The sequence below is a fragment of the Tachysurus fulvidraco genome, chromosome 15, assembly GCF_022655615.1.
Source record: "Tachysurus fulvidraco isolate hzauxx_2018 chromosome 15, HZAU_PFXX_2.0, whole genome shotgun sequence".
NCBI lineage: Eukaryota > Metazoa > Chordata > Actinopteri > Siluriformes > Bagridae > Tachysurus > Tachysurus fulvidraco.
In genome coordinates this window covers 8,268,001-8,279,147 of record NC_062532.1, presented here as the reverse complement: position 1 = coordinate 8,279,147, position 11,147 = coordinate 8,268,001, and the positions used below count along the sequence as shown (strand labels likewise).

Sequence of the window (11,147 nt, the reverse complement as noted above, 5' to 3'; positions counted from 1 at the left end):
TAGACGAATAGGAACCGGCTCAACATAATGGACACTGTTCTTGAAAAATGATTTTCTTCGCTGATCCGATCTTAGGGTACGACTGTTACACGACATACTGTAAAAAGATCAGCTTTAAGATCATGAAGAACCATTTTTATAATTGCCTCTGGAAGATCAAGGGGAATTAACTTTTCCTGAAGTTTGAAAAGCATATGAGACAGGTTGATTTCATGGATTGACTGAATATCTTATATGTATCTTAAAAAGTTATGCTTTCCAAAAAAAGTACTTTTTCTTGGTCATTTATCAACTACCCGAATATACATACACATATCAGCTATATATATGACTGGCAGGTGGTTTTGAGATTCCTTACCTTTGAGAGGCCAAGCATGCAGGTGTTACATTGTCCAAAAAACATTGAAATGTTATTTTTAATTTACAACCTTGACCTAACAACCTAATATTGTATGTCTGTATTTAGTGATCAAATGCAAATAATAAAAAATACAGCATATATTTAAAAGAAAAAAAGGGCTAAATTAGCCCTTTTTTGCTTTTAAATATATGCTGTATTTTTTTTTTTTTTTACTGTTGATACTTTGTACAGACATGTTGATTTGAAATAACATGCTGAATTCAGGACTTAGTGAGCAAACCAAGGTACCAGGGCTGTCTATTGTAGTAAATTTTTTAATGGAGTTGTACTACAGGTTATTCAAAATATCAGCACCATAACACCACACTCTGTACAAAAATATCACCATATGCAGCTTTTAATTTTTACACTCTCATTGAAGTACATAGATATAAATATCTGAATCATGAATTCATATTCAAATACTGGCATCTCATATGGTTATCCATATATTCAAACACCCATGCACAGCCCTCATTTTAAACTCCGCATATTCACCCATACTGTGAATGCTTCACTGAACTCCTCCAATGGGTGCTGGTTTTTGTACTGCTTGACTGGAGTCAAAATGGATGAAGTCAGGTATTCCTGGTGTAGAATTGCTGGTTAAATGTCATGTAGAGCATTAATGTGTTTAGAACTGGAGTTAAATGGCACTAATTTTCCTTCTCAGAGTGTTTGTAAAAGAACTGAATTTTGCAGTATTTATTCTCCTCGTTTGCATCTACTGCATCTGTAGCATGCATGCAATTATCACTGAAAGGTTTTCCTTTACCAAGTTGTTTACTTGAAATTTCAGCTTTTGAATTTGTCAGTGCTGCAAATTCAAAACTACAACCACTGTTCTTAATGTTCCAACAGTGGAACATCAAAACCTCAAATCAGGTCAAATATGCTTTCCAGAGGTTTGTATGCATTACATTTATTGAGATAAATTAAAGACAGACTTCCATTAAGCAGGAGGGTTGAGTTCTCTCTACAGAGAAATGCACTGTAATTGTATTCATATACACTACAAGATGCAGTAGATAGAATAACATACTCTATTAAAAAGTCTTCAGAAATGCATTAAATATAAAATCAAACATGAATTCTGCATTCATAAAACCCCTGCAATAATGCAGCCATATAGGCTGACATTAAACAATGTCTTTAAACAATTATTTTCATGTAGATAATTTAGCTTTAACTGCATAATTTAGGTCTGCGAGCCTGAAGCTTGGCATAACAGTACAAGACAAGTGTCAAATCTTTTGATGGGGTTGGGGGCAACCAATGAAGGCTAAATTTCACATAACTGCACTTTCCCAGCCAAATTAAGTGAAATATAAATGTGCCAGATGTACACATCATTACCAACACTCATCCCATTATAAAAGTCCATAAATAGGGAAAGAAAAAGAATGCACTGTACAGCTTGCCATTATGCTTGCAAAAACCACAAACCTTATCGCTGTATTTCATATTCACCATCAAACAAATACCACAGACATTACTTTCTTCTTGCCCCAATTTAGTCATTCATGATGTATTTGGGCAGCAGTCTAGAGTGATAAAAAGTGAGGGAGCTGTGCCTCTGGTGGAGTTGAGGGAGAAGGTCATCGGGATGAGCTACGCTCTTTGCTCACACAGTCATCTTGGCTTGTGCTGTCACCATTTTCCATCATGATGCAGGTTCTTCGCTTTTTCCTGCGGTGGATCATGGCATCACCTTCAGAGCCTGATTCAGCCTGTAGAGAGAAAGAAAGAATCATGCATAATTCACATAAATTCACAATAAGGCAGACGTTAACATTCCATGAGCAGAATGGAAATCATTGTTAAAGAAACAAATAATAGATGTGTCAAACACTATTGGCTTTTGGTGTGTGAAGAATCATGATTGCCACTGTTGACCAGGGCAACAGGAGGTTTTTGAGCATGCTGCAGCAAACAATTAAAAATTTTCCACAAATAACCCTGGTACAGAATTTAGCACATAACATTTAAACCTAATGACAGACCCAATATCAGACTCAAATTACAATTCACAAATAAGTTTGGGAGTTTTATAAAGTCATACCCATTTCCAGGTGAATAAAGTCCATCAATTATTGACTTAAAGCATTATTTGTAATGTCCTACATTTAATCACAGATCATCAAAATGCATGTTTTGGTATCAAACCCTTTTAAAATTTTGTAAAATTGTGCAATGTACCTTGGCTATGATGAACAAAGAGCATCAATTTTAATAGGTAGCCTTTGACACCCTTTATTGAAATGTTTATCTTTTAAACAAAAGCTTGCGATGAGGACTGCACATCCAAAAACCCTAAAAAAAAATTAATGGTACAGGTTCTGGGCAACAAATAATCAACGGAAAAACAACAGAAGAAGCCCGCACACTAACTGCTCCAATTAAATTAAATGGTGCAACGCTTCAACCATCAGTTCTTCGTCAGGCACAATATAAAAATGTGATCACCTCACCTCTATAAATAGGAAACAGGTGTATGCCTTAATTAACTCGCATTCAAAATAAGGTACATTATACACAAAGCATTAATCAACTTGCATGTTACAAAAATATATATAACTTAAATATATAAACAAGACCTTACTTGCTAAGATAGACCATTCAGAGACAGAGCTAATACAATGCACAATCTCCACACATACTTTCATGCACCCAAGTATTGATATCTGACGAAACACTATGCTGTCAGTCAGAAGGTACAAACCAATTAACTTGTGGCCCAAGACATGTTTTAGTCCCTCTTGTTTTTCCCAAAAAGCTAAAAATTATCAAAGGTTTTGGAAGTCATTTAACAGTGAATCTGGGGAAGAGCTTGAGTCTTTCAAAGGAAGAGAGTGGATTTTGTCAGTTTTTTTTTTAGGTAGCATACGAATTTGCTTCCACACAAGGAATAGTACCTGGAATTTATTGTACTCTACATAATTAATCACATATTGTTGCAGAGAAGATGTCCCTGAACCTTCTCACAGTGCTCATTACCCAACACCTACGTGGAGCAGAACTGACAGCTCCAACTACTCTGCCTGCAGCTGCACCTCTGCCTAGAACAAAACCTGAACAGAACAGGTGGCACAACATTAAGAAGGATGATCTCCACTTTTCTCCTGCCCACACTCCTTGGGTATAGCCTGATACCAACACACTTCTCTCTAGCTGTTCCAGTTATTTTTTCAGAAGTATCTGCAACACATGTACATGCAGAAGACGAGCACAAACAGGAGTCTGATAACTAGCCTGAAGGAACACAAATTCCTGGGCCTGACCATTTACTGTGGCTTAATAAAGCCATTTTAAGCCATAAAGAGATCGAAAAATTATAGCACATTTTCATCCCTGTCATTGCAGGTCACAGATATGAGGCAACACTCTGGAACCTGCAAATGAACGTCAGAAACGATGGAGCAGAATGACTGGCTATGCTTCCAGCCTCAGTATAACCTAGTCATCAAGCCCTTGGCTTCTTTATTAATAGACAGAGGCAGTAATTTGAGACCAGGAAAACATGTCTGACTTCCTGATCATCAATACTGGTTTACCACAGAGCTGTGTTCTTTCTGCACTACTCTGTGCTCCAACAGCTTCAACAATTGAAGTTTGCATATGACAACACCCTTATTAGGCTCATCTCTGAAGGGAATAAGTCTGCCTACATGAGGGAAACAAACTGAAGCTTAATGCAGTGAAAGTAGGGGTGGGCGATATGGCTGAAAACGATCACAATCAGTGTTTCATATCGGTCAATATCGATAATTATTGATATTTTGACCAATTTAAAATAAGGACCAGGAGAAAAATATATTACATTTAAACATTTTTATTTTAAACTTAACCTTCCTCTGATCATAATCCCCTCAGTTATTAAGACAAAAATGTAAACTATGGAAAACTCAATTATAATGTAAACATAAGTCTAAAGTCACAATGAACAGTTAACAATTCAGTTAAAAATGAAAGAAAATGTAAGAAATGCTTAATAAAGTGTAATAAAATAGTGCAAAGTGTTAAATATAAACACGGAGAAACCTGAGAATTTAGTGCAAGTTTAGTGCGAGGAAGTTCACTAGCTGTTCACCTTCTGGTGAATAAAGTGTTTGAAAATATGTTCAGTGTTTTTTAAACAAATAAAACTGAGGTAGACAGATTAGAGCTGTAGCTTTCGAATATTTTAGTAGTCGAGTATTCTACAAAAAATTCAACCATTAATCGGATAAATTGTATTTTTGCTTAAAGCACGATATTAAATATTCAAGAGGAAATAAGACGCGTCTCTTAAAATTAACAACTAATTGGTTTCCTTTTTTAGAAAAATGAACTTATTTTTTAAATGCATAGTATGCAATGCATACAACAATATTTTCCATCAAAAATAAACATTTAGATATTACCCATTGTTTCTCTGTCTATACTTGCACTGTGAACAATGACAAAGTTGACTGAGAAGAATTAAAGTACATTTAAGTGCCATACATCCTGGTTTTTAAATGAACCCTTTTCTGAGATGCAAAAAAAAAAAAATCAAATTACTTTTTTTAAAGTATCAAAACTAAGGCATACACTAAAATAAATAATAATAATAATAATACAAAAATACTACCTTTAAGTCATGCAACTTAACTTCAGAACTAAAAGTTTCTAAATCTACAGCTGAGGCATAACATAAGCCTTTACTGTCTTCTTGGAAGGATTTGTGGTATTTAAGAGGCAAAAACATGGACAGGAACTTGGGAGACCATGCATGGTTTCACACCGAGTGCGTTAAGCATATATAAGCATGGACGACATGCTGTTGTGGTATGCCAGCTCGATCTTGCAATGGACACATGCCACATCGTTTTCTTTACTTTTCAATTTGAAATGATCCCAAACCTTGGACATTTTCTGTTTTCTTCTCCTGTTCGTTTCTTCTCTTTGCTCATTGTTATCGTGCCCTTCCATTTGCAGCCTGCACTAGCATGCGCCCTCAAATCAAAAGACCACTAACTCCTCGTGCTCACACACACACAATAATTGCACAAGAACGTGACAAGAGTTTTAAAATGAACCAGATTAATTTGCCTCGATAAATTTTTGTAAACGAGTTACTCGAAGGAATCGTTTCCGCCTTAACTGAGATATCTGTGATATAAAAAACAAACCTGATACAGTACAGTAACATTGTTTGAAATATAAAACCTGCAGAAATATGAAAAAGTAGCTGACTTTTCCTCTTTTATTTACAATTTTCTCGCTCGCTGCGGTGCTCATTTTTTGCTTATCAGTCGCCAGTTACTGAAGCGGAATCTAGCAGACCAGCACGAGACAACAATATGGCGCAGCGAAACATGATACTGTTACATGATTGGCTGTTAGCGTGTCACTCCCTAAGTTGCTAGGTTAACAGAAAGTGTTTGCCTTTGTTAATGCAACCAAACTTGCTTCGCAACCTCTGTTTTCTTCTGACGAAGGATAAAAAATATTGAACGTTTTATCAAGCACATTTTCTATTGCTATCGTTCACGTGTCTATTGTGATACATATCGTTATATTGCCCAGCCCTAAGTGAAAGCTATAAAAATGGTTGCAGACTTTGAGAAAGAACCCCAGCACCACTTGGACCCATCATCCTGTGTCAAAACACCTATTATCGAATCCATGCTCACCTCCTCCATCACCACTTGGTATGCTGCTGCCACTAACAGGAAGAGTGTCATTCAAGTTTGTTGAGAAGGTGATTGGATACAATTTGCCACATCTTCATGGCGTTCACACTTCCAAGGTACTTCCCTACAAAAACCTGAGAGCAGTTGCATTTGACCACTACTGAACAATTAATGCTTCATCTCCACTGCATATTGCATTTGCAATTTAGCACGGTCACTGATCTACTATTGTATATCCTGCAAAATCAAATTTATGTTTATTCTCATAGGTTCATCTGGTATAAATTATGCTCCCTTCACACTACTATACTCCAGTACACTAAGACAAATACCATGTACATAATAAACCACAATACTTGGCAATAATGGTGATTCTGATAATTTTGCAAGCCTCTTTCAAAATTTTCTACTTTATTTTGATAATGCAAATACATAATACAGCAAAGATGTAATCTTTTTAGGTGCCACTTTTGACCAAATTTAGACCCAGAAGAAACAGCATTATGTATTACTCATTTTTCTGTAAACATAGTAACTGAGTAAAATAATTTTAAAAAAAGAGTAACATAAGTAACATTTGTATAATGCATTAGTCTTTTAAATGGAGTAGAATCTCTGACAGATTCCAATAAACTCAAACCATCAACCAGGCTTTTCAGACAAAAGATTTAATGGAGTATGATTTTGGCAAAGTAAATCCCAACATACCTCTGAATCAGAATCAGAGGAACTGGAAGAAGAGGAGGATGACGAGTCACTAGAGCTGTCTGAAGCAATGCCTGTGGACTCCTGCAGGTCCACTTTGTCTGCCAGTGCAGCTATATCTGGACGCTCCTGTTTTAGAATTCTGGAAAAGATTACACTTTACTCAGTTTTCATTTACTTGTTACAAGTTAATCTATTCTATTTAGGCTTCTGAAATAAACAATTGAATTTATTCACACCTGTACCATTTCCTGGAGAGTTTAGGACGCCCACGAACAGTCTTGTGCCAAACAATGGGAAAGTTTGTAGTACTTGCAAAGTTCTGAGTGACTGCAATACTAGTCTCCAAGTTGAGAACAACATGCCACCAGCCACCTAGGGGACATTTAGTTAATCACTAGCAAACGTGTACAGCTAATGGATTTGCATTAATCTCAAGAATAATCAAATCTGCAAAGGGCTGGTGTGGGTTTTTTGTTGCCACAACCAAGGAGAAGCCACAGCTGAGTCTATTGAAAGCCAAGATCGATTGATAAACTGATGGAATAGAGTGTGGCTTCTGCTTGGTTGGAATGAAAACCTGCACCCACACTGGCACCCACAAAAGACTGGATACACCTGCTTTAAAAGGCATGGTAACTAATGTGGAATTGTGAAACATAGCAAATGTAGCTCCTCCCTTGAATATTTCCTGCAAATCAACAGCTTAAGCTAGAATGCTTAATAGTTGAGGACATTGCAACTCTTGACCAATGATAAGTAGCAATGTTGCATTGTCCTGATTGCAAACAGAAAACGTGAGCCAGGGATTCTGCTCCACGTCGCTAATTCATTGAATCAAAAGAGCCCTGCATTAAGGACTCTTATGCCTCTTCTGCAGTAACAACACCTCAGTCAATAAAGACAGACTATTGGATCACTTGTCTTTTAGATGTGCTGGAATATAAACTGCAAAAAATGCAGCATCCTACTACATGAAAATGCACAATGGCATGCATCTTGAAACCAAAAATAATAATACTTTTTTTCTTATTTTTTCTTAATAATTTTTCTTATATAACCGGTCTCTGAGCTGGTAAGAAACTGTTAGAGTTGCAAAATACTTTAAATATTTCATGACTGCACTGTAAGCATAGTGCATGTAAAAACCTTTTCAGGTAGAATAATTAGCTAACCAGGAACAAACACAGTTTCTCCAGGACGCTGCAGAATCTCCAGTGGCCTGAATTCAGCAGGCCAGGAAGGTAGCTGTGTGTGTGGGTAAATCACACGGAACCAGGTGATGGCCTCATCCTGCTGGTTGCCACCCACTTCTCGGGTTACCTTGATAAGCTCACGTGGTGTGTGTGTGGGGAAAAGGCACCAGCGCTTATGACCCTGCACCAGGGCATTCCATGCACTTGTGCCCAGTGGGTCAATGTGAATGCCTGTACCAGAGCGTGCAGGGCCCATCACAAACCACCTAAGGGAAAAAACAAGGATGTTGAAAAGTTATGTTGTACATGAAAGTTTTAAAGCAATAATAATGCACTCTTTCTCTCACTCAAACTTTAGTTGTATGAAGACTTGAAGGATATTGATTATTTACAACTTCACAATTTTACAACAATTCTTTAAATTTATTTGTTAATTATTTAGACTTATAAGCCAAACTTACTATGAGATATATTGCATGGAATATGTGCTGGGGCACTAGGAAGCAAACAACAAAAAGATACATTTTTTGACAAAATCACCAGTTCAAACATGGAGAGGGAATAAATAAATTTGTGTTACCTGTAAGGTGGTCTGCGCTTCTCTCCAGCAAATTGAAAAAGATCATCTCTGAAGAAGAGGGGCACCTGATAGTCTTCAAGCAGTTTGCGGCGTTTGGCGTGCTCACCGAAACTGCTGTCAAAGATATAGAGCGGACTGTCATCACGGGTGGACTCCATATATTCAACATAATACTTCATCTTCATCTTCACAGAGTAGCCATCATTGTCCTCCCCACACTTGAATTTCTGGTTACGGTACTTGCGCTTCAGGCGTTCCAAGGTCCATTTCTCTCTGCCAGGCCACAACTCCTGACAATTAAGAAGGACTACAGGCTTATAGGGCTTCTCGAAGCGCTGAATGAACTCATCTGGGCTCAGGTGCAGTGCATCCACCCTCTCCACATTGTCCTGGGAAAGACAGCTACATATCAGTTGTGCATGTGACTGGAAATTTGAAAATGCATTGAGCATAACCAATATACTTTACATGTACACGTGAAAAAGAAAAAACACTGATTTAATAACAATTAGAAAATCTCAGCAAAGGAGAATAGCTTTTGCAGAGCTTCGAAGAAAAAACAAACAAAAATAACAAAATCAACATCACCAACAACTCACCAACAACCTCTACTGGGCGTGGATGAACAACCCACTGTTCAATGAAATTGAAGTAGTAAATATCAAAGGACCAGACTGGATTTGCAAATAAACATACAAATGAGCCATAAAACATCTGGAAGCAAGATTTAACAAACTGACGGAAAGAACATGCTCATGAGCCAAAACACACAAGTTCATCAGTCACACATAGCTGAGGTAGTGTCATGGATTGGGATTGCATTACTGCTTCTAAAACAGGCTCACCATTGAGGTTACTCATGATTGTGGCACCATAAACATTCTGTCTGCAATTTACATACAAATGCATCCAATATAATTGAAAAGAACATCATGTACAAAGATGATGAAACAAAATACAGATCACCTCATATATCTTCTGATCTCAAAACCAAATATCACCAATGTGTATGAAATAAATTAACTGGCCTTGCCATTCCAATATCTTTTGAGATGATCGGACAAGATCTTAATGGACCTTAATCATAATGGATAACTGGCAGCAATTCTCTTATAACCGGGGTCAAAATCTCCGTTCACCTTGCATGCAACCTAACTTGTTAATTCAATACCGGTGATGATCCTCATAAAAAGATCTAATCGAACAACTGCAATTTAATTAGGCGCTTTAAGAACATTTTAACCAGAGCGAGTTAATCAAGTCAGGATAGAAATTATACTGCAGGTTTTTCCCCCCAATTCGATGATTGCTGTTTTACACATTAATATCCAACTCTGCCTAAGCGTTATAGAGGCGCTGCACGGACACCACCATCGTCGTCTACGTGCAGTAACTAGCGTAGATTATCCACACTGCTGCTCACGATAAATGGGAACTTGAAGACAACTCTGTTCGAGTAATAATGCAGTGTATGTGGATATTTAACTCTGTACTGAAAACTGGTTAGAATTTCTGGCCAATATTGTGCACACATGCAACAGGTTAGCATGGGGGTAAAAAAAAAAAAAAAAAAAAAAAAAAGGGTTCGCAGCTCAAGCTAATTTAAAACGCAGCTTAGCCAGTTAACGTTATCTGCGTTGCGCATAGTCTCTAGCTAGCATTCGGTTACCTTCACTGTCCGGTGCGAAAGATCAAAAGTCTCGAAGTAGTTATGTTTTGTCCAGTCAAGTGAATCCTTTAGTTCGGGCCTAGCACTCCGTTTTGCTTCTTTGATTCGTTTCTTACTTTTGTGGTTCATTCCTGCTGGGTGTGTTTGAAGCGGAGTCCGCAGAAAGTGGTTAGCCGGCGAGGTTCCACAGGGTATCAGTGAACGGAGCGGTAAAACTGACTAGCCAATAAGCAGTAAAACATCGGAATTCGGGTTGTTCAGATTTCTTTTTTTAACCACCTCCGGATTAACATAGAAAAAAAACATATGTTCCTGTAGCGAATAATGGAGGCAGGAAACTTCTGGGGGGAAATAAAACTTAACCAGATAACAGCGACAAGAGTTACGAAATTCAACCTTGCTTAGCACAACCTACTTTTAAAAGATTAACCCCTCCTTTTGGGAAATCCTAGCAAGCCTATTTGCTATATTTTGAAACGGATTTTAAATGTAAAACGTAATTGGTTGCTAGAAATATTTTTGCCGTCAGTCCACGGGTAAACCAATAGCATAGCAACAGTGAAACATACCGCTTAAAATAGTAACGGTGATTGGCTAACGTCAAGATTATGGACAAGAAGTGTGGGGTAAACTAAAATTACAGGAAGGTAGGGTGAGGGTAATTTTTTTTTTTTTATTGTAACCAAACATAAGCAAAGAAACAAACAAGCTACATAATCATATCACAAGGAACATTACAATAATCAGGTTGAGCATAACCAATAACAAACACAGATCACAATAAAAAAAACTGACAAAAAAATAAAATAAACAAAATAATACTAATTGGTAAATAAATATATGTATCAAAATAAATCAAAAAGGCCTTTATTTTAAATCAGTTTATTTTTGTCTAACAGAGAAATCAATTTGAGGGCTTTTGTGTGTTTACTAATCTTAA

At 37.1% G+C, this 11,147-nt stretch overlaps 1 protein-coding gene across 2 annotated transcripts; it reads right to left on the bottom strand.

The window, feature by feature from the left end:
- Positions 1–659: 659 nt before the first annotated feature.
- Positions 660–10,635, bottom strand: jmjd6 (jumonji domain containing 6, arginine demethylase and lysine hydroxylase). Of its 2 annotated transcripts, XM_027171888.2 has the most exons (7): positions 10,208–10,635; positions 8,539–8,927; positions 7,938–8,224; positions 7,002–7,137; positions 6,766–6,904; positions 6,058–6,191; positions 1,994–2,130 (listed from the first exon to the last, which is right to left on the bottom strand). In XM_027171888.2, exons 1-6 carry the CDS (start codon positions 10,334–10,336, stop codon positions 6,105–6,107), a joined length of 1,167 nt encoding a protein of 388 aa, XP_027027689.1. In that variant the 5' UTR covers positions 10,337–10,635; the 3' UTR covers positions 1,994–2,130; positions 6,058–6,104. The 2 variants fall into 2 exon arrangements, with proteins under 2 accessions (XP_027027687.1, XP_027027689.1); XM_027171886.2 differs by lacking the exon at positions 6,058–6,191 and having other exon boundaries at positions 660–2,130; positions 10,208–10,634.
- Positions 10,636–11,147: the final 512 nt, after the last annotated feature.

What these genes read in the sequence shown, in the direction of transcription:
- jmjd6 (XM_027171886.2), bottom strand. Translation starts at nt 10,336, where the DNA reads ATGAACCACAAAAGTAAGAAACGAATCAAAGAAGCAAAACGGAGTGCT. An exon ending in TTTCGCACCGGACAGTGAAG is followed by an intron (nt 8,928 to 10,207) that starts GTAACCGAATGC and finishes TGTCTTTCCCAG; the next exon opens with GACAATGTGGAGAGGGTGGA. An exon ending in CCTCTGATTCTGATTCAGAG is followed by an intron (nt 2,131 to 6,765) that starts GTATGTTGGGAT and finishes TTCTCTCTACAG; the next exon opens with GCTGAATCAGGCTCTGAAGG.